The 27,838-nt window shown below is 36.3% G+C and overlaps 1 protein-coding gene across 3 annotated transcripts in view; it reads left to right on the top strand.

The window, feature by feature from the left end:
• Positions 1-27,838, top strand: part of ARHGAP10 (Rho GTPase activating protein 10) — a 135,780-nt gene that overhangs the window by 64,990 nt on the left and 42,952 nt on the right. For 2 of the 3 annotated variants that reach the window (XM_090138560.1, XM_031588874.2), the window contains 8 exons: positions 1,757-1,838; positions 2,929-2,971; positions 4,215-4,280; positions 9,684-9,758; positions 16,955-17,042; positions 18,420-18,478; positions 20,576-20,681; positions 21,307-21,466. In XM_090138560.1, the coding sequence (XP_089994686.1) occupies positions 1,757-1,838; positions 2,929-2,971; positions 4,215-4,280; positions 9,684-9,758; positions 16,955-17,042; positions 18,420-18,478; positions 20,576-20,681; positions 21,307-21,466 (679 nt within the window). The remainder of the gene's footprint in view (positions 1-1,756; positions 1,839-2,928; positions 2,972-4,214; positions 4,281-9,683; positions 9,759-16,954; positions 17,043-18,419; positions 18,479-20,575; positions 20,682-21,306; positions 21,467-27,838) is intronic. The other variant, XM_090138561.1, reaches the window with a different exon arrangement.

Raw genomic sequence — 27,838 nt, 5'->3', positions numbered from 1 at the left:
GTATGAAAACCAGATTCCCAACTGAAAAAGTACCATGAGAAATGTCAGTTGATCCCCCTTGGTGTGCCTTGAGTTCTGTTTTCTGGAGCTGAACAGAATTGGATGGGCAGCAGTGTTTGCTTGATCCTGCAGAACAACTTTTCATTCTCATAAAAGTGGGAAAAATACAATCTGTCTTTCTGTCTAGGTATAATAGACGCAACTGGTCCAATGTGACCTTGATATCACACATTTTTCTTTTAATAATATATGTGTGTAGTACTGAGATGTTCCCATGGAGATTAGTTCCATGCTGCAGGCCATTAACTCATTTCCTTTGGTATCAGTTCAGGACACACTTATCCTTCAACCTGTCCCAGTTATAAAATAATGAACAAACTGGTGGCTGGCCATGGGATGTTCATTATTCCTGTGCTTTGGAAGGAGAGAAAACCAGAGTATTTTAGGAAGAGCTATTCTGTAGCAGATGTTCAGCCTAAGTGACCTGAGTACAGTTTGTTTCAATCTGCTAGCTGAATGCTTTGTTTCTAAAAGAAAGCCAAAGTTTTGGTTTTTTTTTTCCTCTAAAGAAGCAAATGTAGAAAACTTTGTATCTTATAAAAGAGACATCAGAGGTCTCCTGGTGTAGGAAAAAGCTTTTCTATGGACACAGATCATAATTCTAATACAGGAAAAAAAGAGAGTAGGCTTTGTCTCTTTTGACTTTAGTTTGATTGAGTAATAAATAATTTTCTCTTCAGCATATGCTGATTTTAACTATTGCCTCAAGGTGAAAAAGTTTAGTAGTTTGATTATAGTAATAGTTAAAAATTGGTTGAAAAGTATGCCTTGCACAAATGTAACTTTGGCATCATTTTGATAATTTTTTGTAAGGTAAAATCAAATTAGAAATGTCTCCAGGTGTGCAAATCTAAAACGTGCAAACTGTTACACTTTTGAAGTAAAAGTAGAATTATGTATTTTATCAGAGTTACAGCTGTTAGAAAACATTTTCCCCTGCAGCCATTTTACTACTTGAAAATAGATTAGATATGAAAAACAGAGAGAAAACAGAGAGAATGCTATTAATTATTTATTTCTGTCTGTCTGTCTACCTATAGTGAAAACTGCGTATTTGCCAAAAATAGTGAGAGGTTGAATCAAGGTTTTGGTTTTTTTTTAATTGGCAAAAAAATATTTAACCAAACAATGCTTTGAATTTTCCTTATTTTGTGTGCTATCTTTTTTCCTATTATATGAATACATGGATTTATGTTAATCTCTGATCAGCAAGGCCTTTGTTCTGTGCTTGTTCCAGATGTTATAATAGCAGAGTTCTGTGATGACATGCTGCATTAATGCTTGATTATTTTTATAAAATACTTATGAGATAACTATAGTTGTTTATGTCACTGCTTTAAGGTTGATTTTATTACTTTTTATTCCCTGTATAATAGCACACTAACACAAGATCAAGTCTGCTTAGAATTCAGAAGGCTCGGTAACTCTCAGCAAGAATTGCAATCAATATGATATCAACAATTGACTGTTCTAAATAAATAGTTTGGAGATTACATACACTTTCCTTTTTCCATTCCATGCTCTCTGTTTCCTACTACATACGTAATTTCTATTCCCTTTGTTTCAAAGAGAAGCAGTGTTCAGTAATTTAGCAAAACCCCTTTAAGACAGTGGGCTTTTAACTGTACTTGGAAGTAGAGTTTGACAAGACCGTATTTTAGTTGCTAATGAATTCAGTTACTCTGTGTGGTTGCAGGCCTGGAGCCCCTGTGACCATGCAAGCCTTTTCTGAGGAGGACAGGAAGCTGTGGATGGAAGCCTTGGATGGAAAAGAAGCTGTAAGTGGCATTTTTTTTAAATGTTCATTTGTACTGTAATGGAGAAATCTCTCCTCCCCTTCCGACCACATTCATACTTTAATAAACTGGATTTATGTAGTTTACAAAAGGATAAATTCAGTGAAGAAAGAATAAAAGTGAAATAAAAGGAGAAATGAGTTAAGTTGCTAAAGCTGAGTGTCAATGTACACAAATGCTGATATGAAGTGTATTTTTCTTTGTAACAATGCTATTATTATGAGTGATTTCACATCACAGTAGTGATATTGGTATTGCAGAAAATATCTAATATAAGCATGTTCACTGATGTACTGTATTCTAGTGGCAAGACTTGCAGTAGTTAGTTGTGGTATTTAAAAAAAAAAAAAACTAGATTAAAAAAATGAAGTCTGCATCCTTGAGAATTAGATTGCTCAAATTTGCTTAATATCTTGTTCACACCAAGAGTGTGAGGAGCAGAACTGAAACACAGTAACAGATTTTTCTTACAGTTGTAAATGTTAGATTGATCTTGTAGGGCCAAAAATAATGAAGCTTTCCAGTCAATGATACAGATGTATCTGTGTCACATTAGTTGGCTGCTGGAGATTTTAACAATACATTTTATTGATGTTGTTGGAGAGATCTTTTTTAAGGTATCTACAGAGGTATCTACTGCCATCACATATTGTCTGTAAGCTGTCCAGTAAACAGAACTTCTGGAAATGCTGAAGTGGGATGTAACTCCCAGGAATCAGCAAGTGACTTCATTGATCTGTGAGAAATTAATCTGCAGAGAAACATAGGAGTCTGGAGCACTCAAATCACAACTCATTTTACCAACTACAACTAGACTTGAATCACTAAGGAACTGTGGTCCTTTTCAACCCAGGCCATTCTATGGCTCTATGAGAATTTTTGAAAAACTTAGTTCCTTAAAAACTCCGGGTCTCTAATTTCTGAGGCATTAGGGGGCTTTTGTCCTACAGTTTGGTGATATTTCTTAGCTATAAACAGCTATATCTGTGCCTACTGGGCATTAAGATTGGGATTGTTTTGTTTCTGGTTTAATAAAATTCTCTGATCTGTCTTTCTACTCTTCCTTTGTTAGCTCTTCATCAATTTGAATAAAGCAAATGTAAAACAAGAGGGAAGTAAGTATCTGAATTATTACTTAGTGATTTTTATTATCAACTGGTTACTGAGAAGTGTGTGCAAAGGCAAAATTCATCTGTTGTTCTAACTTAATTAAATACTCTATTTTTAATCTCAAATTCTGAATATTCTTTTTAGATTTTGTAGCTAATAAGCTTTCACAGTAACACAATTTAGTACATATGTAGGAATTGGAGGATTGGACATAAGCAAGACAGTCTGTGCCAATTTAAGTTCACGGTCTGAGTGACTCAAAAATGAGTTAATTTGTGAGTGTATCACATTTTCTTTGTCCGGATTGCATATACACATCTGTTTGAATGCATAAATATGACTTTAAAAAGAATTGGAGCTGAGAATAAAGGTTGGCTTAAAAAGTACCGAATGCACGTATTTAAACTGTAAACCATGTAATATGGAAGTAGAAGAGAGAGCTTTCTTTAATGTTAGCTTTCTTCAGTTAGCAAAGTATATAAGTGAAAACAACTATCCTTCTTGCATTATCAGAGTATTTATGCTTCTGTTTAATTATTATTGTTGGATAAATCTGGGTCCTGGTGTTTATTAATAGAAGTTTTTCCCCAGATTTTTATTACAGCAGTGCAAGACCAGGTCCCCAGAAGCAAGAAGGCCAGATGTTTGCAGGAAGGGCTGTTTTGCAATATAAGCTTTTAAATGAAGTTTTTATGTGAACAAAAAGGGTAAGATAGGAACAACAAAGTAATGCTGGATCTCAGCTGTTCTGTTAATGCAGCTGCTTCTATGTCAGATCCAGAACTGCTGTGAAATGATATACATGTGTCTTGTATCTTTAGTGTGGGAATTCTTTTGGCTTTGGATAGGCCTCAGTAAAAAACGTGCTGTTGATTATGTTTTTCATCCTAAGTGCTTCCTTGTCCCATTTGGTTAACTCTATCAGATGTTGTCAGCATTGCAGTAAGTATTGTTAAATTCCATTTTGCATCTGCCAACAGATGTACCTAATTAGGGATCTCTTTCTTCAAAGGCTGCTATTTGTATAGATTCAGTGTAGCCACTACCACCAGGACATGCTTTAACTTGGGCTAGCTGGGAATGTGAGAGAAAAGGGGTATTTCTCTAGAAAAAGAAATGTTGTATTTCTGTTTGAGAATATTTACAGTTTTGCCTGAGAAGTACTAGTCATTAAGTTCTGTCTTATTTTTCAGCAAAAGACATATTTATAATGGCATTTTAAAACTTTTCAAACTCTTTTTCTTGTAGGTGCACAGTTGGATAAGATAGGGTTCACAGTCATCAAGAAGTGCATCAGTGCTGTTGAAACACGAGGTAATGATAAACCCAACCAATTGTTTCTGTTTATGGAAGTAGCAGAGCAGTTGGTCTGCTTTTAGACTGTGTGATATAGTTTCCTTGCAAATTTCTGTGAAAGACTACATGGTAGAGATTACAGTGACCAGTGCAGGAACTCTCTTCTGTGCAGTTCTAGACTTTTAAGTATGGTTCTCCTTCAAAAAATAAGCTTTCAAGAAGTGGTGTGAAGGGATACTATCAGTAACATTCCATTAACAAAGGAAGCCAATACTGGTGTACAACAACTAAGAAAATACCCTAAATCTTGAAAGGAATTTGTGTACCTTTCCTTCCTTTGTTGCTGGAATAGACAAATTAATTTTTGTATTCTGTTTGTTGACTTCGAATGAAGCTTATCTATTCAAACACTGAAGAAAGAAGGATAAAAGCTAAGGAGGCAAGTGAAGAACAAAAGTATTAAAGTGCTATTCCTGCAGTTAGAATCTTACATCAGAGGCAAGGATGTCGTTAGGCTTACTGTTATGTACACTTCAAAATTGGAGACAAAGAAAAAAGACCCACGTGCAGGCAGTATTCAAGAAGTGTTGTGGAGAATATTTAAGGAAAATGAAGTCAGTATTCAATAAGTATTTCAGTTCCCAGGGTTCCTAGAATGGATTTAACTGAGCTACTGCTATCTTTCAAGGATTCAACAGTCCACATATCTTTGGTTGAATGAGGCTGATTCATCCGTAGAATTTCAAGGAGTATCAAAGATTTTCAGTTTATAGATTCTAAACATAACATCAACTACATTTAAAAGCAAACAAAAAAAACAAAGCTCAGCAAACAAAATATTGACTTCGTATGTAGACTGCTCTGAAAGTAATGCCTCCTATTTATCTCCATGGAAAGTACAACAAATGCAAGAGCATAATAACACTAGTTGATAGAGCAAATTCTCAGATACAAAACACTATTTCTTAACATAGTCACCACCAGTAGCTATGCATTTTTGCCATTGATTAACAGGAGCTTGCATGCCATACTTGTAAAAATCTGCCCCAGTGGAGGTGAGCCATTGTCTCTGTCGCCACGGCTGAACTGCACTACATGCCACCTCACTGTGCTCACATCTGCTGTTTGGTCCCCATGAATATTCAGCAAGAGTCAATGAACGTCAGTGGGTGCCATTTCTTTCCTCATAGAGAAATTCATTTCCACACCTTAGTTTCATACACCCTTCCATGTCAGATGTCATTCTGTCAGACTGCCCTACTGCTGCCACCTGCTGCACGGCAGCAAAATTTAACAATATTGGTGGGAAAGTTCAACCTGTATTGCCACGCCACCAGCTTCTGCTTCTGATGTCGTGGGCCAACATAGTAAAATAGGAAGTATTACTTTCAGAGCAGCCCTTGTATGTGAGACCAACTAAAGCATTCTCAGAGGATCAGTTTATGTTTTCTTCAGGACTTTTTCTGGATATCTGCAGAGCTAAAAGAAGGTCAGGGGAACACTCAGTCATTTACCTCCAAAGAGTTCAACTGAAGAGTGGTACAGTGGTAAAGAAAAACTGTCTTTCAGATCTTGTACCTCTGTTTGTTTTTAAAACAATTTTTACTTGACTATTTTACTTTAATGATAGCATATCAAAGGCAAGTTATGTTCGACAGGAGAAAGCAGGACAGATGCCTTTTCAGAGATTGTACTTGTGTGCCATGTTTTTATCTCTTTTAATCATAATGGGTGTGAGGTTGGTGTGGGTGGAAAGAGAGGACAGTCTAGTGTGGGAGGAAACTGAGAATAGTCTTGTCATGTCATAGCAGAAAGTCTGGTATTCAGAGAGAGAAGAGCATAACAGTGATGTTGAACATAAACTTGTCAATGGCTGGTTAATTTTTCTCAGTTACATTCACTTTTATAAAGCCAAGAACAAAATTATTTCCACTGAATGAAGAGAAAAATCAAAGATAGTGTCTTGATTAAAATATATATTTGCTTTTGACTGAGAGTTCTTTTGCATTGCTGGATAATAACAGTGGCTGTGCTTTACCTAATAGCAGATGCTGAGCTATCAAGGCAATGTTATGCTGAGCTTGTCTGTCACATACGGAGCACAGTTCTGGATGGATGTGACTGCATGTTTTGTGTCTGATTTTGAGATTATGTTTTGATTGTTCCATTTTGTTTAGAACAATGGTACAGCAGTAAAATTTTAAAGAAGCACAGAAGAGCTATTTGCTTCAGTATTAAAGACTGTGCATGTTTTTGTGCACAAGTAGTTGGTTGTGCATTTTGTGAGCATCTGGTAGGTAAGTGTGAGAGTAGTATCTTTTGCCTTGATTTTAGCCTAACAGGAGCTGCCAATCTGAACAGTGGAGACAGATGGCAGCATTGAGCTATCTTTCTTTTCTCTTCATGAGAAAGAAAGAAGGGGGTGAAGAGGAAGTAGAAAGCCTTTTGCAGGTAAATAGAGAAATCTGATATTACCTTGAGTTGAGAGTGTCACTTGTATGACTGTTTCTGCACTGTGGAATCTGATTATAAACAGTTAAATCTGCACCTCTGTTAATAGTCTATGTCAGGCACAAGTAGAATGGCAGCCATCCAGTAAACATGCCTGCAGACATATTTTCCTTAGAACAGTATAAATACTTTTTTACTTAAAATATCTTAATTTTCTTAGCATGTTTCACGAATCATGCACCTAGACTGAATTCTGGTAACACAGAACCAAGCATCTTTATATTGTGTAAATATGAGGAAAACATACTGCAGGGTTTTACTGATCAGAGCTGCTAATAGTGACAAGTTGAGCCAGTGGACAGAGCATCAGCATTTTAGTCAGTGGTAAGCTGTTCCTTGAAATGAATCACCTTGTCAATTGTATTCCGTGAATGCCAAGCATTATCAGTCTTTGGCATGCTGAAAATCTGAAACGTACAGATTAAATTAGAAGTAGTACTGTTTCAATAGTACTTTCTTTTTTGTTAGTATTTTAAATAAGATATCATTTAAGACTATGTTGAAATATTAATTTATCTTTGCACTTATTCATGTCAGTTAGCAATTAGCCGTGCTTTTTCAGGTTGATGAACTTGAAACTGATTGGTTATCTGATAATTATCATCAGTTATCTGATAATTATCACCACAAATTCATGCTTATTGCTGGAGGATTGTCTAAGTTCCAGTGTGTTATAATTTCAGAGACTTATGCATATCATGTCTGTTTTAATATCAAACAGTAGTTTCTGTGGTTTGATCTTAATTATTTTTAAGCCATTAAATGTATATTGTGGATGTTTGTGGTCAGCAGAGTTTGGTTCTTGTGATTTTTCATGTTAGTAACATAGGAAACGATGAAACAACTTCTGAACTAAGTTAAAGCAGAGGCGTATTTGACTATGACAATATTCCAGCTTTTCAATTTCTTGCATATGATGCAAAAGGCTTGTTTCATGGAAAGTAATAGTGGGCATCATTAAAAAAAAAAATGTGAAGCATTTTTTCAAAGAATTAAAAGGCTTACTCTTACTTTTGTACCAGAACTTTCCTGGACATACTTGCTGCTCTCAGAACAGCTACCTAGAGCATCTTTGTTTGAAATGGATCAGTCTGTGTTTATTTTCCCTTTGTGTTGGCAGCCTGCTAAATTTGTATAGCATCCCATCACTGAGTTATTCTGAAGATCGCTGGGAAACTTACTTGTCTGAATTGATAACTTCATATTCTGAGAAGAGTAGTATTATGGCCACAACTGTTTTTTTGTGGTTCTTTTTTGCACACAGTTATACTATGAGCATACTCTAGAGCTATGGTTTTGATAACCACAGATGAAATGCTGAAGATCTGACTTACTGTGTTAATTTGAACCAGCTCTGAGATCTAGCTGAAGGTTCAGCATTATTACAGCAGTGCTGGCATCCAGGAGAAATTAAAAGGCTGATTTGCCCAGGTGGAACAGCCGAGAGAAGTAGCAGCTACTGTCACAGCACATCAGGTTCCCTCTGTCATCTGGGACAGAGATTTGTGCAGTACTAACAGTGAGGAGTCCATCAAGATCACAGAGATCTGACATGGTTGGGGAGGTTGAAGGATGTGCGAGGAAGAGGAGGGAGAGGGAGAAGAGGGAAAAAAATATATCAAGACTAGACAGCAGAAGGACATAGAAAATGTGAACTCCTTGACACCATACTTCTGCTTTGTATTGTAGTTGTGTCTGATAATAGTGATTTTTACTTACTTCATCTAATACTTATTCAGGAAGAAATTTTTTCCTCATATGTCTGGTTTTAAATTTCCCTTTTCTGGGTTGAAGCAGTTTGGTGTTTAAACTGGGAATTCTCTGCAACTCTTCCTTTGTTGAAATATATTTTGAATAAGAATGGCATGTAATCTGTTATTTGAAAAGATTTCTTTGCAGTAGAAGTACAGATATTTTGTGTCATTTCTACTTTTGTAGGCCAATCTGAATATAGAAGTACAGTATGGTGGTAATTGTAGATTGCTGTTATTTGGCCTCATAAACATCTTGTCAGCTTCAGAACAGTTATGTTTTACCTTCCAAAATACGTGCTCTGAAAATATACAACAGATAGGAAGACGTGGTATTGTGCCATTTTCATTCTCTTCCTCTTCTAACCCTCTCATGTGTCTTTAATTTTAATTAAAACTGAGCATGATGAAGAAAAGGAAAAGTAGATGAAGAAATATGATAGAAAAGTGAATGTATTTGAGAGGAAAGAAAAAAATGAAAGGGAGGTGGTCCACTGTTTACATGGAATGATGGCAAGGGACTGAAAACATAGTGCTGTTTATGGCTATTATATTCTTCCCCAGCAAAACCAGACGTACTCATCTCAGCATCCTTAGGTGGTGCTTCTGAACTTGACTCATACTTGAACCCCAGGGGATTGAAATGAGATCTCAAATCTTAAATGAGAAGCTTTTATAAATTTGAAAAGCCTTGGTTTTGGAGACTGGTAATAGGCTCAAGTTTATTTTATCCCAACTTTTTGTCATGCAGGTGTTTCAGGAAAAAAAGCAAAACTATCCTTATTAAAGAAATCTTAATTTATCATTTGTTGGGCTGGTTCTTGCATTATTAGAATGTGGACATTAATGTATCCAAAGTGTCATTTATAAATCTGAAAATAGCCATTGATTTTTCAAGGAAAGATTAGCTCTTGTTTGCTTCTATTCCTGGTATCTGAAGTAGAATCTTATCTAAAAAATAATGCGAGTGCACCTCAAAAACACAGAAGAGTGAAAGGATTCTGGCAATGATTTATAAAGTTTTTCTCACTACTGCATTGATAGTGTGTAGTTTTTCTTACTTTTTAGGATTTGTTACCTGGGAAAAAAAAAAAATGCTAAATTTGACTGTTATTTCTGCTTGATCTGCTGTTTTCTTTTTTTTTTTTTTACATAATAGGTATAAATGACCAAGGATTGTACAGAGTTGTGGGGGTGAGTTCAAAGGTCCAGAGACTTCTGAGTTTGTTGATGGGTATGCCTCTATTTTATGATCATTTATTTAATATTTTTTTTCATATTTGTTTTACGGTCTGTGTTTAAAATTGAAAGCATCTTCCTGTAACTGTTCTTTACACGGGCCAACTCTAGTTTGCTTTACTCCATGAAAATTTTTCTTATAACACCGTCACCCCTGGTTGAGCACAGAAGGCAAGTTTAGTTGGTAGGCAAACACTAAAAGAACTACTAAGGAACATGTAGGAATAAATCATGGGCTTTTTGCAAGGCTAATGCAAGTCAGGATGTGCTTCTTTACTGTGCAGGTGACTGAGCACTGGCACAGGTTTCCCAGAGAGCGTGGAGTCTCCTCCTTGGAGATCTTCAGAAGCCACCTGAATATGGGCCTGGGCAGCCTGCTCCTTTCCAACCCCTCTATTCTATGATTCCATAAAATGGATTCAAGACAGCCTGGGTTTAGTGTTCTGATCAGATAATTCAAAATACCAAGTTTAAGAACATCTGAAGCTTACTACTTCATCGTTCAATGTTTTCAACCCTCTCCCTTGTCTAAGATGTGTGTATGGTTGCTCACGTGTGTCTTTATTTGATCCTCGTGCAAAATAAGGCATTTAGGTTAAGTCCGCTGATGAGAAGCTCTTTGGTTGAAGAGAAGGAATACAGTATATGTATTAATAATAATTATATCTATGCCAAGGTGGAAGGCAGATGGAGAAAAGATTTACTTTAATAAAGTTTAGTAGCATAACTCTTATTTGTGGCTAAAATCGGTATAATCAATGAATATCAAGATGTTATAATTATGAAATAAGCAAGAGAGTTTGACTAAGCAAGTTATTATAACAAAAAGAGAATAAACAGAACACTTACCCACATCCTGGGCTTGCTACAAAACTCCTGAGGAGGAATCTCCAGAAGAGACCCATCCCCACTGGTAGACAGCTCTTAAATGGATCTAGGAGAGGTGCAGCCAGGCTCCACCCCTTCCAACAGCACAGGTGAATTGCCTTCACCTGTGCTCCTGTGGCTGACTCATTGCTCACCTCAGGTGATCAATCAATGGTTCAGGCTGTGATTCAGCAATTCCCATACAACATCTTAGACTGTATTATATCTATCTTGCTATGTTTAGCTTTTAACGTTTTTGATTCATAAAGTTATTCTCAAAACTTTTTTCCTTCTGGAAATTTTGATGCATCGTTAGTCTCAGTGACTGTAGTTCTTTTGCTACTCTGCTATCCCTAAGGGGGGAAAGAAATAGTGTTGGCACCTGCATGAAATCCCTCATCTGCCTGGTATCTCTCACCAGAGTAGTAGCCATGACTGCAAGATGTGCAGTGTTTCCCAATTCCTTGTCCTGAGCACTGACAGAACATGCAGTCAGACAAGACCACTGGGATTAGTTCATTTTTATAGAGCTTCCAAACCTGTCACTTGACAGCAAAGGTCTGATTCTCAGGAATTCATTGGTATGCAAAGAAGCTTGTTTGCAGTTTGCACCAGGCTCTTCTCCAGAACCATGCATGCTCCATCTGTGCTGATAACACAGTGTTCTTTGGCACTGCAAACTGGAGGAAGCCAGAAAGTGAATTCATTTCATTACCCCAGACATTATGTGAATGACAAAGCGCTTTTATATTATATGCTGCTGTCAGTTCAGTGCCACCTGTAAGACTTTTTCTTTTCCTTTTTTTTTTTTTCTCCCTCAAACAGGCTGTCTCTTCAGAAATGATAAGACATCAGGCTTGAGGGCCTGTATATCATATCAATCTGTCATAATGACCTTGCTAAATATTAATTTCTCGCATCTTACTTTAATCAATATTAACAGCACCCAAAAGTTCTTCATTTGTGCACATAAACCTGCCCAAATCTTTAGAGTATTCAGCATAACATTGTTTTACAAAAAATACAAACTGATTAGTAACAATGACTGATATATAACAGATTCTCGTGGTTGTTTATCTGTGTTCGAGTGAAGCTCAATAAACAGTAATCAGTTTTGTCCATTGACCATAGGAAAAAAGACTAGCTGTCATTCAAATATCAATAAGATGCATTTAATATCATGACATGTTTTTCATTTTTGCACTTACTGGCTTTCTTTGGGCGTGCAGGTCTGGCAGACAATTTTTCCTCTCTGCCATTAGTCGTATCCAAATTAAATAGACTTAGGTTGCCAGTGGTTCAGTAGCAGCTGGAAGAGTTTAGTGGGGATTCCAGCATCTGTTTTTAGTTATTTTTTAAATTAGAAACATTTTTTTCTCATTCCCAAGTTTCCTATAGTTATTTGAAGTGGGAAGAATACAACGGTATCGAGACAAGACAAAATACTGAACAGAAAAAAAGTTAGGGTGCAAGCAGGTGCTCTTTTTCTGATGATTTGTTGAAAGCGATCCTATCTGTGCTCTTTATCTGTCTGTCCTCAGAGAAGAATAAAGAGAGTTTCTTTTTGATATACAGTAGTACAGAGAATTTAAAATGAGTGATTAATCTTTAATCCTTTGTCTCCGGGTATACTCTTAGACACCCTTTTATATGAAAGCTCTGTTCAGAATCATAAAAGCCTCATATTAACTTTTTGTATTTTAAAATATTTGATAATATTTCAAAGTATTTTAAGATACCTGTCACTGACCATGAGTTTCACAGTCTGAAAGACCTGAAGTACAAAAAAGTCTTCCTAATGGTAACCAAGGGCATTAATAGCGTGTGGGTTCTGTCTCTTTCTCTAAGTATTTTCTATAAAATTTGGTAAAGTACACTGAAATTCAAGTGAGTATAAAGTCAACCAGCATGTTTAGAGATCTGTTCTTCTAATTCTATGAATACACAGATTTTCGTTTTCAATGTATAATTTAGTGAAACGATGTTCTGTGTAAAATGAGGCTCAGTGAGGTTCAGCAATTAAAAATACAATTCTGCTTTAAAATAACAACAACAAAAAAAAAAAAAAAAAAAAAAGCCCCCACAAAGACTTGATTTTGCAGTTAACTTATCCTTGAAGTTGCATGAATAGCATTGTACTATGTTATTCTACAAAGGTTGCTATAAAAGTAGTGCCTCCTATTTCATTATGTTGATTCACAATATCAGAGGCAGATGTTGGTGATACAGAAGTAAAGGCTGAACCTTCCTGCCAATATTCCATTGCATTTTGTTGCTGTGTGATAGAGGGGCAGAGAGGCAGGCTGACAAAATGATGTCTGACATGGAAGTGTGTGTGAAGCTGTCTTAGTTTCAGCTGAGATGGAATTGTTTTTAGTGTGTCACTGAATTCCTCCATGAAGAAAAAAATATTTCAGCAGTAATGACGCTGGCATGAAAGACAAGCCATGTTCTGGATGGCCATGCACAGCTGTCGCACCGTGAAATGAAGAGCATCTTGATCAGCTGATTAGCAAATTAAGACCATGGAACTGTATACAGAGCTGAATATTGGCTTCAATGCATTGGAAACAATTGTGGAAACGTTGGAATATCGTAAAGTTTGCTCTAGGCGGGTCTCACGAATGCTCACACAAGAACAGAAAGAGCACCACCTGCAAGATTGTCAGGACCTATTGAACCAGTATGAGGCTGAAGATGGCAGTTTCCTGGGTTGTATCATTACCGGTTACAAGACACGGTGTCACTGCTACAGTCCATGAAGTATTAACACATGAATTCCCCATCGAAGAAACAGTTCGCACTGCAGCCCTCAGCAAAGAAAGTGATGTGCACTGACTTTTCGGATAGGAAAGGAGTGATCCTTCTGGCTTTCCTGGAATGCAACTCTGACTGCTACATTGCAATGCTGACTAAACTGAAGGCTCAAACTTCTACACCCTTTAGCAATTTGAAGATTGTGGAGCACATTGCCAACCTTGGCTGGAACTGTCCTACCATATCCATTGTATAGTCCAGATTTGGCACCTTCTGTCTTCCATGCTGATGAAAGGTGGATTGCATGGGCAACAATTTCCTAGCAACACTACCATCGTAACAGCTGTGAAACAGAGGGTCACCTCCACTGGTGAAGATTTTTATAAGCACAACATGCTGGCTTTTGTTCATCGCTGGTGAAAATGCTTAGCTAATGGTGGCGACTATGTTGAAAATCAGTGTTTTGTACTGGAGGATTTGCTTAACTAGTGCTATTGTGCTCTTTGTTTCTGTTATAGTTTCCATGGAAACAAACAGCAGGCATTACTTTCAGAGCATTTCTTGCCACAGTAATCTTGTGTAAATTTGAATGACAAAGACATTTGATAAATAAAGCGCTCAGTACATTTCCAGGTAAAAGATACTATTCTGATGCCTTCTTGGAAACAGGGATACAGAGTAACTACAAAATTACAGAACGATTGAGTAGCTCAGTTTTTGAAAAGCACTGGGGGACATCTGTTTCATCTGTGATCTATGCAATGGATCTGACGATGTTAATTACACACGAAATGTCTACATGTGTTTTGTACAGACTGCTAAGGTAGATCAGTTTTCATACAGACCCTTGCTCATAGTGAAGCGAGTAAGAATTTGAAGTTTCTATTGATAAGTTCAGTTTTGATTTCTGATACTGCCTTGTGTGGAGAATGCTGGACATTGCACTTTGTGGAGGAAAACCTTATAGTTCCTCTGCTCTCTCAAAACAATTACACTGAATTCCTTATTATTTTATGTATGCATATATACCTGCAGCAGGCATACCACAAACAAAGGTAGAGAGTCTACTTCTAACCTTAGTATAGTGAACTGTCATTATAAACTCAAGCTCCCTTACTGTCAGGGAGATGTGCATGAAATTTTGAGTTGGTCTGTCAAAATCAGTTCCAGAAATATGCTTAGTTATTTTTATAGGTGTGCAGTTCCCTTTTAACGCATAGTGGCTGCTATGCAAACAAATAGCATGAAAACCAATGGAATAAGTTTTGAAATCTTGATTGAAGTTCCAGATTGTACAGTGGTCTTGGATGTTTAGGGGGGAAACGGAACAGGAGCAGTCAGATTATATATTGTTGTGTATGTATATATTTACATAGGTATATACATATATGGGATAGTGGGTAGGGAGCTTTGTAGGGCAACTGTCAAACTAAAAGTATCAAAACGAAGTCTTTAATGGGTTCTGACGAGTTTCTGCAGTGAAACTAAGATTTGTTAGGAGTTGGTAGCATAGCCAAATTAGATTTTACTGCCCAAGAGATAACAAAGTATTTCAGCAATACCTTATATTTTTTTAGTAAGCTTGTTTTGGAAGTGAAGCACTTGGTTTTTGGTGTTTTTTTTTTTTCAGCCTCAGTTTCATCATCACCAAGTTTTATGTAATTGAAAATTTCCTTTGACTGGAAAGAAGAGCTGATGATTATGAAACAGTTATTTAAAAGCACTGGATAGGATATTACATAGTGGTTTATTTATAAAATCCCCATAGATTTTTCTAGTTTCTGATGTTATGGCAGTTTTTATTTAAGAAGTTTGGTAGAAAGGTTTTCTTCTCCAAAAGAGAATTAAAAATCAGGAGAAGCTAGCATGTGAAAAAAAAAAAAAATAAATGTTTTCCTAAGACAGTTGTGAGGATTTTAGGTGGTGGCTGGCTGACTAATAACAGTATTGGTTGGAAATGTAATCTGACTTGTATTTTATATGGGATTTAAATAATTGATATAATGAGGGAGAATATTCAGTTACAGAAATAATTGGTTGGCACAGCTTTTAGAATGGAATTATTTAGTCCAGTAAAAGGACTGCCCCTTTAATCAAGACTCCTAATGTGATTTTTTGTTTTTAATGTGTCTGCCATTTGTCTGGCAGGCCAAGTAACAAATGAATTTTGAGTTGTATGAATGGTTCAACATGTAATCTATGTCATTCTTGTTGTAGTTTAGTGTAGCAACTGACAGGAACATGTAATAATAATAATACTTGAGGACTTGAAATTACAAAATATATTGGGCTAATTTGGCTACATACCTGTGGTCTGGACTGTCAAATAACTATTACTTCCTGTTTTGAGGCTTATGTTTTTTGTTGTTTATAATGGCAAAACATTGCAAAACACATAACAATGCCTCAAAAAATCTTCAGCTGATCGATTCCAGTTCTGGACTTCCCAGCAAAAGAAAGACAAGGGAAAGGCCACTTGAGAACCACAGAGGTGATTAGGAGCCCAGAGCATCTCCTGCATGAGGAAAAAGCTTAGAGAACTGGGAATGTTGACCCAAGAGAAGAGAAGACTGAGAGGAGATGATATCAATGCTAATAAATGTCTGAAGGGTGGGAGGGAAGTGAATGGGGTCAGGATCTTTTCAATGGTGACCAGCAGCAGAGCAAGGAGCAATGGGCACAAACTGGAGCTTAGGAAGGTGCATACAAACACGAGGAAAAACTTTACTGTGCAGGTTACAGAGCACTGGAATAGGTTGCCCAGAGAGGTCTGGGAGTTTCCTTCCCAGGAGATGTTCAAAACCCACGTGGAAGCTTTCCTGTGTAACCTGCTCTAGAGGACCTGCTTTATTAGGGGGGTTGTGATAGACAACCTCCAGAGGTCCCTTCCAGCCCCTAAGTTTCTGTGATTCTGTGATTATTCAGACATACGTCAGTTCAGTTTGATCAGTCTTGTTACAAGACTCTACCAACTAGACTTATAAAAGATGGGAGAAATGGACAAATTGACATTGGTTAAGACTGTAAATAAGGCAACATTCAAGCCATCTTGTAGAGGAAACTTACTGCCTTTTACTTAGGAACATCTCTTAAAGATTTTCATGTAGTAAAGACGATCGTATTGCAGTTGGTTGGCTATTCTCATCAGTCCAAAATAACTGTTTCAAATGCTTTACATATTTTTGCTTCTAAGGAATTCTCAATCTATTCGTTTTTTAATTAACGAAAAGATAAATTGTCCTTAGCTTATCTTTTTGTAAACTGCTTATGTACATCTTTGTTTTATTAGATGTGTGAAAATAGCAATTGCTATATAGATCTTTTCACACAAAAAGGATTTTTAATCCTTCATTAAATAACAGAACAGCAGTAAAGTGCTTTTTAAAACAGAATACATAAATAAAATTAGTAAGTAAGTTTGGACATTGTCATGTTGTATTAATTATAGCAAAAAAAAACCCAACAACTACTTGAACAAATACAGAATCGAGTTTAAAGTTCTTTTAGGACATATTGATTCAGCATTACTTTTTTCACATCTTTCTTCAATTTCTAAATATTTTCTAGACGCAAAAACCTGCAATGAAGTTGACCTGGAAAACTCTGTAGACTGGGAAGTGAAGACAATTACTAGTGCTATGAAGCAATATCTGCGGTGAGCCTCTCTCTCATTTGCTTTTTTTCATACCAATTTTTTTTATTTTAATTCTCATATGCTGTGCGTTAAGAAAAGCAAGTAACGTAGCATATGTTCTTTTTTTCTTTAATGAACAGAGGTGCATTTTCTGCAAATACCATGTTCGCTGGTTTTTTTTGGGGTGAGCAGAATAATTAGCAAAACCAATATTTATGTTAATGTGAAATGTTATGTTGGATGGAACTTCAGTGGTGGTTCACAGATCTGAATTGTTAGTAAACTTGCTGAAAGCTGAGATTATTGCAAATGTTTTCTGCCTTTTTGCATTTGAATGTAGTAGAATTAAAAAGGGGAAGGGCTAAGAAATTTTGAGTTTGCCTCTTTTTTTTTTTTCCACCCCAACCTTGCTCCCAGTATTCTAGATGAAATGTTAACAGTGTTCTGAATATTAAAACTAAGAATTTTAGTTGTTCTCTGTTCAAATGGCTTGGCTGACTCTTGATCAAGATACTTTACTATTTTATTTTTTTTTTAAATGTTTTTTGATTTTAATATGGAAACCACTATCAAAGAACGCTGTAGAAATATTATGAAGATAAGGGTTCAGGAAATGTATGAAAGAATCAGAAAAAAGCATGCATTGGATGAAGTATTTCCTGCCTACAGTATTTCCTGCTGGAGCGTTTATTCCAATATTTCATAAGTGCCATTGAAGTGAATTTAATGAATCAAGGTTTTAACTCATGTTTGAACTCTGAATTACATTATTCAATACATTTTACATTGATGACTAAAGTTTTCCATTTTAGTTTTTCCTTTGCAAAAGCTTTAGTATTATTTGTCGTTGGTCAGCAAACTTAACTGTTTTAATTTACTTCAAAGAAAGCAGTAACTTGTGATTCTTTGTATTTTAAAAATCCTAACAAAAATTGAATCGTAGAATCACAAATTCGGGAAGAACAACAAGGTCATGTAGTCCAACCATCATCCCACCACCATTACTACTACTACAAGCTACTAAACCATATCTCATAGCCCCTCATCCAGACACCTCTTGAACACTGCCAGGGATGGCAACTTCTCCACCATATTACCTAATATGTACATCAGTGAAATGGTCTCAATGTTGTACTTAGGAGGTGTGCTTACAATAAATGGGAGGCTTTACTTCAGCTCATGGAATATGAATGCATATATTTAGTCTTATGTTCTTCATCCCTTCCCGATTTTCGTGTTTTCCTTGTGTAGGGAATCGTTGAAAACATGAGCCACCATAACAATGTCTCTTCCAGTGTAATGACTGTACCACTGAATATTTAAAAAGATTTCCTGCTTAGAATAAACACAGGTAGGATAGAATGTAAATACATTTATTATGCTATTCTTGTTTTACAGAAGCCTTCCAGAGCCACTGATGACATATGAGTTGCATGGAGAATTCATCATTCCTGCCAGTAAGTATTAACAGTAGTCCAAATAAAAATCTTTTCTTATTGTACTGTTGTAGCCTTAGGAGCATGTGCAAATGCAGTTTCAGAAATAAATTCCTCAACCTAATAAAAATACGGGAATAAGAAATAACAGAATTTTTAATAAAATAGAAGCTTTAATGTGTGTTGAGATCTACTATGTGTCGCATATGATGCATGTAGTGGAAGACAAATTTCTGACAGACATAGCATGGTGTGTTTTTCACTTTTATTTAAAAATTTTTCAGTTACTATTCTAATTACCTTAATTATATAATGATGAACATCTACTTGGACTGACATTTTTTTCTTCCATTTTATCGTGTCTTTTCTTCAACTAAGCATTAACTCAGGTTCATTTAAATCCTTAATGCACAGCTGCCTGACCCTTGCTTTCAGTGCCTTGTTAGGTCTGTATCCAGGCTGCCTTGAGTGTTCCTCATCTATTAGTGAAAGAAGGAATGAACAGGACATTACACTATCAGCAGTTCAAACACGGTCTTGGAAAAGACAGAGCTGCTCTTGTAATTCGTCTGTGTGATATCTAATATACATGGACTTTTTTGGAAGAGGACTGACAGAAACAGTATAAGATTTTTGGCAAAGTATCAAACATATCAAGATGATTTTCTTTCCAGCCCATAGCACTTCTGGCAAACCATAAAAAGCAAAATTAAGATAAACTTTGAGACAATTGTTTTATCTTCTTCAGTTTGCTTTAATGACTTTTAAAGACTGCAGAATGTGTTTGTTTGTAGTCCTTAATTCATAATGAGAATTAGCCCATGCAGTTAATTGCCAAAACATATCTCAGAAGCCAAGTGCTTAAACAAAATTCAAGATTGTATTACCTAAATGGTAAGTCTGCCCAGTAGGATTGGAAAGGATTAAGTAAGTAATTTCTTGATCTATGAAGTTTTGCCAGCAGTTTCTCACTGTATTTTCCCTTCTCTATTTTGTAGTCACCTTCATTGAAGAAATCATACAAAGTTACGTGTTCTCAACAGTAGAATGTTCTTAAGTACTTAACAGTTTTCTTCAGAGGCTGAGTATATGTAGTGGGGAGGTTAATCTAATCAATATTGCAGATTTGTGTTAAGTGTAGTTAAAAATAGGTATTCGGTGTTGTTTCCTATGTTGGCCATAAAGAAAACAACTGCAAAGAATCAACAGGAATAGAAAGGAATATCCTTTTCTCTGAAACTATTATATATATATTAAAAAAGTCAAAATAAAAAGGTTCTTCCAGTTTTCCTTCCTTTATATACATCACGATAGATTGTAATTATATAAGATTTGACTCTATCTTGTGATTTAGTTGCTTAGCTATCCCTTAATTAGGGCTTCACATGTATATAGAGTATAATTGTTTTAAAGAAGGCTTAAGTTTTTATGGCTGTCTGAACTTTGATTAGGTGACCAAGAACTGAACACTTTGTGTTTTGGTAACCTTTTATCTTGAAATCTATGCAGCAGCGTCCACTGCAAAAGAATACAAAAGCATCCCTAAAATGCATAGCAATGTGCAAAGAATAATGGCAAAAAATCTTCAGCAATATGCATTGAAGAAATATGTTGGCTATTTCGTATAGGTAATACACTTAGCAAGTAACATTGCCTTAGATTAAAATGGGACCTGATGAGCAATCAAAACTTCTTGCATTCTCAATAGGTGCTAAGTTTTTCTTTTTATATATTTTTCACTAAGTATATTGCATGCAAGACAAATACTTCCACCTTCTCACAAGCCACTGTTTAGGTGTAATTTTATGATTTAATACGACCTTGACAAGTGGATATGTGGTTTGTTTCCTCTTGCTACAAACTCTTATTTTCTGCGTACTAGTGAAACCCAGAGAAGCAAAAATAATTTAATTAAACAGAACAAAAACCTGAAAGGCCAACAAAATAGTACCAACAAAATGAATTCTTGTGATGAGGGCAATCAGTTAACAATGCTAAAATGTAAAGTAGAGTGTGTAAGTTCAAACTAAGCATGTGCAGTGTTTTTCTATGCAGGACTGGAAGAAGCTTTGTTTTTCTGTTTGTTTTGAGCTGCTTATTTGTTTCTATGTCCTGTAGAAAGCGGGAGTCCTGAATCTCGAGTTAATGCTGTTCACTTCTTGGTCCATAAACTTCCAGAAAAGAACAAAGAGATGCTGGACATTTTGGTGAAACATTTAGCTAAGTAAGTGTTATGACCTGCTTTCCTGCCTTGTCAGTACCCTTGTCCTTATCTTTCTTTAACTGCAAAGAGCCTAGTTAGTGTGGCTGGAGTTGAACCCCGTCTCAGTGCTGTCGTACACAATACCAAGAACCAAACGTGCAAAAGCAGACAAGACGTTTGACTCACACTATGTATATTTTGGAGGGTAAGGCAGAAATCTAATCCGTTAATGAAGCCATATAAGTATTTACTTTAGCAGTCCTGCCAGCAGTTGAGGGTTTGATTGAAGTGAGAAGGCGAACATTATACTTTCTCTTTGCAAATTCTGGCAAAGGGAATAGTGGAGATCTGTTAGCAAATTTAAGTTGGTTTCACACTTGCCCTGGTCCAAGGCTAAGTGCATTTTATATATTTAGGTTCAGAAAGAGGCTGCTTTTGTTTTTAAATTGCCAGTAGAAGAATGGCTTTTCTGTTTTCCAGTATTCAGTGCGACTTTATTTGAAGAAATTTTGCAGAAAACAAACTTCTAAAAAACGGATTAAGGAAATGTAATGTTTTCATTTGTAAAGTAGACTGCAGTTTCCAACAGTAATGGAAATTTTTCATAATCTATTTCCTGTTTTTTCCTTCAATTCTTTTCTGAAAGTGTTTCAAAGCATGCCAAGAGGAATCTAATGACTGTAGCTAATCTGGGGGTGGTATTTGGACCAACCTTAATGAGGCCTCAGGAAGAAACCGTAGCAGCTATCATGGACCTGAAGTTTCAGAATATTGTCGTTGAAATCCTTATAGAAAACCATGAGAAGGTAAGTTTTGATCCATCTCCGTATTTCTGAACAGTGTTTGAAATGATCTGTTTGGCTTAATGTTTAGCACAGAGTTAAAAATCATGTTACAAATTAACTCTGAAGAATATCCCCTGAATACTGCAAGCTTTTGGTGATTTATACTCAATAAATATTCTGGTTCATAGGTGAACTGACCCTTCTGAAAGTGTATTTCCTGACAGTAGCTGTGCTTCTGTGTGTGTATTATGCAAACTGTTTTTCATTATCATATTTGTGTATGTTTTGTTTGTGTGCAGAAGCGATAGAAGACTGGAAAAGTAAGTAGCTCTTACTTCAAGTACTTTGACCAAGGTTTCACTGAATTAATTGTTCTGTGTCTTAATTTTTCCCCGAGTTCACACACTAAAAGACAACTTTACTGTACTATAAGTTTTTAGAGTAAAGAGTGTTATGAGGGAGCCAGGTATTAATATTTCTTTTATTTTCAGCTGAATGTGTGTCATTTTAAGCCTTTGTGTTTGAGGTAACACTGAAAATAAAAATTGTTGCTGCTGTGGTAGCTGCCAGTTACTAAGATGACTTAACTATATAAGATATGGTCCAGAATATCTGTATGCAATCTCAGCCCTAGAATTTAGAATAAATAAAGAAATCTTTTACTAGTGCCTTCTTGTTTGGGTGATCCTTTAGGAGTCCTTCTATGATTTAACTGATTTCTGGTACTGGATATTTAAAATTCGAGATCCTCTGAGCTGAAGAAAATAAATTAGAATCAAGTGCTACAGAAAAATTCTAGCACCTTCTATTCTTTCTGTCTTAAGCACTCTGAGTAGTGAAATCATTATTTCTTTTAAAGGTTAGTGGTGTTGAAATTGGCTGTCTAAGTCAAGTCTTATCTACTTTAAATAACGCCTGCCATAAGTTTTTCTTACAATACAGTTGTACTGCCTCTCCGCATGGTACAGGCTAGGCAAAACTTCTTTTGGCATAGCTTTATCTACATGGTGTATTTTGTTGGCTTAGTTGCCTTAGGGTGTGATGCTGCCCACGCATACACCTTGAGCAGATACAGTTCTTTTCTACTGGGAAATGATTCAGCAGCAGATGTGGCTTAAGTCCTAAGAGAGAGAAATTCAAAGAGGTGTAAGCCCTTTTTAACCTTATAAATGAAGTTAAGTGATGCAATAAGCTTATGATTTTGTAGTTACTGCAGTGACCACACAAATCAAGAAAAAGTGGAGGGAGACTGAATAGATCAAAGGTGTTCTAATAGCATGTGGAAGCTGGTTTAATTCTACCTATTAAAAATCATTAGATCACCACAGATTAGCACCAGTTTGTTGGTATGCCTACCCAGTCACGTGCCCTTCAGAAACAGAGATCAATTTCTGTATAGTCAATGAATAGAAAGATGCTATAATTATGAAATAAACAAGAGAGTTTGGCAAAGCAGATTATAATAACAAAAAGAGAATAGAAAGCTTACCCATGTCCTGCAAAACACCAGAGGAGGGATCTCCAGAAGAGATCCTTTCCTAGTGGTAGTCAGCTCTTAAATGGGTCTAGGAGATGTGGAGCCAGGCTCCACCCCTTCCAGCAGCTCAGGTGAATTGCCTTCACCTGTGCTCCTGTGGCTGACTCATTGCTCACCTAAGGCGATCAATCAGAGGTTCACGTTGTGATTCAGCAGTTCCCATAGAATTTCACATTTGAAATATTAGTTGTGCTGGCCTTTCTGGCTCTTCTGAAAATGTGGACAAGCAAAGAACTGAGAATACATCAACATGATATTGCATCATATTCCATAACTCATTGTCTTCGTGTCTTCTTTAGAACTGGAAGGCTATAACTTTTTTGAGGAGGTTTCTGTTCACTGTTATTTCTAACAGCGAACTTGCCATCAGTGGTCTACCTACAGCAACTTCTCTCCCACATTAGATCTGCTTCCATGAGGGAAGGAGGCCTATGTGACCTCTGTGTATTTATACTTTGTGTCTTTATACTTTATAGCAAAGGCAGAAGAGTGCTATATTTTAGAACATAATGAGAAATGTATAGTCAAATTGAATAGATTGCCTTTAAAAGTGAATCTTCATCTCTTAGGATGGACCAAGGAAATACTGTTATCAGCAAACAGGCTTTTTGACAATGTTTTTGACAATTTTAACTTAATTTAAAATTCTATGCATTTCAGTCTTTCTAAGCATTTTGCATTATAGTTTTATTTGTTTGGTTTAATATCTCTGGTGAAGTCTGGGGAAAATCACCAGGTGTAATTCAGACACTTTAAAACATTTCATCAGCCTGATGATCACTACTCTGATAATTTTCTCAGAATTGTTTGTGGTGGAAAAGCCCTTTAAAGATAATGTAATCCAGCTCCCCTGCAATGGACGGGGATGCCTACAGCTACATCAGGTTGTTCAGAGCCCCGTCAAGCTCCTGAACTTGACAGTCTCCAGCTATGAGGCAACCACCACATCCCTGGGCAACCTGCTCCAGTGCCCCCCCACCCTCGGTGTGAATACTTTCTTCTTATATCCAATCTAAATCTCCCCTCTTTTATTTTGAAACAATTTCCCCTTGTCCTGTCACACAACAGACCCTGCTAAAGTGCCTGTCCCCTTCTTTCTTATAACCCCTGTTAGAAAGTAAAAGGCAGCTCTCAGGTCTCCCCAGAAACTTCTTTATGCTGAACAGCCCCAGCTCTCTCAGCCTGTCCTTTTAGGAGAGGTGTTCCATCCCTTGGATCATTTTTGTGGCTCTCTTCTGGATGCACTCCAACAGATCCATGTCTCTACTGTGCCAAGGATTCTCCTATACTGAGGACTGTATCATATATATGCAGTATTCCATTCAGGAGAAGTCTTGCCAGTGTAGAATAGATCACCTCCCTCCATATGCTGACCATGCTTCTTTTGATGCAGTCTAAGATTTGGTTGGCTTTCTGGGCTTTGAGGGCATTTTTAGGAGCATCTACTAATATAAGCCAAGTCTAGAACTATAGAAATGTGATGGAGTCAAGATGGAGGCACACCGGCAGAAACTTAAAGCAACACCTCAAGCTTCATGTCTGTGTAATATATGCCTCAGGCAGACTGCAGACAGCATCTCTTTTCCCATGTAGGAAATGAAATGGTTAATAAAATTCCAGAATGTAGAAGCAATAGTCATTGTTATTTACCATTTAAATACAGTAACTTGGTATGCCAAGTGATAAAAATGGTTGTGATTTCTCAAACATTTAGTCAACTCATTTGGTCTTGCTGTGTGTACAGCTTTACTGAAGGAACTCTACAGTTCTTTTCTGGTAGGAGACATGCTATTGGCTTTGAAATCCTGTGCAGTCATTGCACTGTCATCACTCTTTGAGTCCTAATTAGAGAATTTCAATGCAGTTTATATATGGGAACCTGGATATGGAGATTTGCCCTGAGATAAGAATATCTTGCTTAGTGCATAAGCTGTTTTTAGTGTTTTTTTTTTTTTTTTTTTTTTTTTTTTTAAGCTCTTTTCCTGCTAGTTAGAAACCAACAAGTGCAGTTTTCACTCTGTTTAAAGTCTGCATACATACATCCAAACCTTGCCTATGAACCAATTATAGTAGATTGAGGACAGGATGTTTTGCAAAGTCAAAGAGTGCTGAGATTTGAATACTGGACACTAGGTTGTGCAGCAGGTGTATCACTTGAGGGGCACTAGAATTGCACAGTCATTAAGACTACAAGGAGAACAGAATAGAATTATGGAAATAATTGTTTAGGTTTTGTTCTCGTCAGTTGTGGATAAATCTCTTCTTGGCAGAGTATTTCTCAGTCTCCAGGCAGAAGATGAGCTTCAGAAAGACGTTTCTTCTGCGAAAGAAAAAGCAAAATATAGTTCCAAGCTGATATTTTATCCAGGATGCTCAGAATCACTAGTTGTGGAAAAGAGGCTGGTACCGAGGAGAATAAGACTTACAAATTGTCTTGCTTGCATCTGCCATATAGCTCTAGGGGGAGGTCTGCCAGATATGCCAGACAAAATAGAAAGATGTTCAGCTTTGATATTGAATGGACTGTTGTTTTGCTTGGAATTGTGATGTTTTTTGCTGACTGGCTGTACACATTCTTAATTGCCTTTGCTTTGCAGGTATTTAATGATAGTGTAATTTCATATTTGGCTGTCTTGTCCTCTTCTCCTTAGCTATATTTGTCCGGCCTTTTTTGATGTCTGTGACCCATGTCCTTCCCTTAGCTAAAAAAGCTTCAAGAAATTCATGTTTGTGTCTCATCATCATGTTCATTTTACTTTGAAGCTAAACTTTTCCTTGATTTTCACTTTCTGAGTTAATGAACTCAGGCTTACTGCAGCTGTGTTTGTACGGTGCCTGGAACAATCTTTGCTTGGTCTTTAGGTAATCCTGCGATGAATCGTGATAGTCAATTTGAACTGAAACATTTTTTGCCTTCTTTTCCTCTCTTCTCCTAAATTAATTTCATGGATATTAATTAGTTTTTTTCTCTCCATGGGTTTCACAGACTGGAAATCTTGGTCTTCTCAGGTCTTCCAGTCTTGCTTTCTGATTTGCACTGAGGAAGAATAGCAGTACTCTTCACAACTGCCTGAATAGCACGCACGTGTTCTTGCTGTTCATTGTAATATTTTGGGATCTCATTGGAATGAATGCCAGTTAGTATTCAGAGGAGTTAGTTATTTGCCATTGAGAAATGCCTCAGTGGTAATATGAGCCATTTTGGTTTCTCAATTCCCTGAATATTATTTTAAGGGAAAAAAAAGAAAAAGGCTAAGAAATGAAAGAAGATGAGGGAGGAGGTTGAAATAAAAAATCTCAGTGGGACTGGAATATGTAAACCGGTGTATGGGGGAGGAAAGAATAGTGAGTACAAATACCAAGATTGAAAAAACAGATGAAAATTACAGTGAAAGTAAATTAGAAAAAAGAAAAGAGGGGAGCTTGACAGAAGTCTGTTAAGTGAGATTGGAAAACCAGTCTTCTGAAAGGGAATAGGCGCAGCAAAGCATAACGTGCTTTTTTTTATTATTATTATTATTATTTTTTGTTTTTAATTCTAACAACTTACAAGTAAGTTAGCTGAAAGATGTTAGTTTTGAAAAACTCTATACTTCCAGCACAAATACTGTTTACTGTATTCATCTCCATAGAAATGGCAGAAGTTTTACATACGTTGGACAAAATATGTCTTTATTTTAGTGTTGTGTTTTGCTTAAAACAGTTGTATGGAGAAATTCTTTCTATGAAACAAGGTGGGGTTTTTTTTGTTTTTTTTTTTTAGTTTAAGTAAGCCCATTTATAATTTTCTTTTTAAACTAAGTGGAAGAAATGCTACTGAGCTCTTAAGCCAACATCAACTTCATTTAGTAATATTTGGAAAATTTTTAGTTTTAAACACAGTACATAATACTTTCAGTGTTCATCAGGTGGGAGAAATAAAAGCAAGTGAAGTCAGATGTTCATTTGAGAGCAGGAAGCAGCACTCAGTTGTGTCCGTGTATCTCTGCAGTGCAACCATTGCATGTTTAAAGTGGTTCTGCAACAAGTAAATGTTTAAGAGCCTTCAGGCATAATGTGAGATTAAAAAAATGCTTTTTAATAAGAGCAAAGACCAGAAAAAAAACGTACAGTATAGGAAAGATATAAATCCTTATAGTGGCAACAGGTTAATTATCTGACAGATAATGATGGGGTTGGTTGTGGTATGGTTGGAACTGTGTCATTTCTGGATAGCTTGACATTGCAGTGACATTGTAGCAGAGTGTCAAATGCAAGTTTTTATTGTTGATATGTAATCATTAGTATTACCGTGTATAAAATTTGGAGAAAACTAAATTTTACCATAAATGTTTATTTGCATTTGTATTTATTTATTACGAAGAAGAGATCATGTTTTGTGTTTGGCTGTGGTTGTTGCTTTTGCTAACTCTTAACTTAGGTTTCTAAGTGCCACATTTAACTCCTCAAGACATCTCATGCTCTTGCAAGGGCAAATATATGCAAATATTCGCATTTACATTATTTTTCATTTAGTAACTAAGTAAGAGTATGTCATGTTTTAGAAAGCTAGATCACTGGATTGAGTTTTTGTCTTTTCCTTTAGAGGCTTTTGTTTGTTTGCTGATTTGCTTGTTGTTCTTTCTGGTATTCCCTGTAGCTAAATGAGATACACAAAGCTAGTGTGTGTAGCTGTGATAGACAAGGATAACCTTATTTAAAATACTCTCCTTGATGTAAGTAACAGTAGGTGAGTATAGAAGAGCAGGTGCATATGCTGTTTCTGCCATTGCGATGGACAAATGAGTAGGTATATCAAGCTTGGAGTATTGTTAACTCTGTCATTTCCTTCAGTCCTTCAATGAATAAAATAACAG

This window comes from Phasianus colchicus, chromosome 4 (genome assembly GCF_987193195.1).
Source record: "Phasianus colchicus chromosome 4, bPhaCol1.hap1.1, whole genome shotgun sequence".
Lineage (NCBI taxonomy): Eukaryota > Metazoa > Chordata > Aves > Galliformes > Phasianidae > Phasianus > Phasianus colchicus.
Note: the sequence above shows the minus strand (reverse complement) of the source record. Positions and strands in the feature narration are given on the sequence as shown.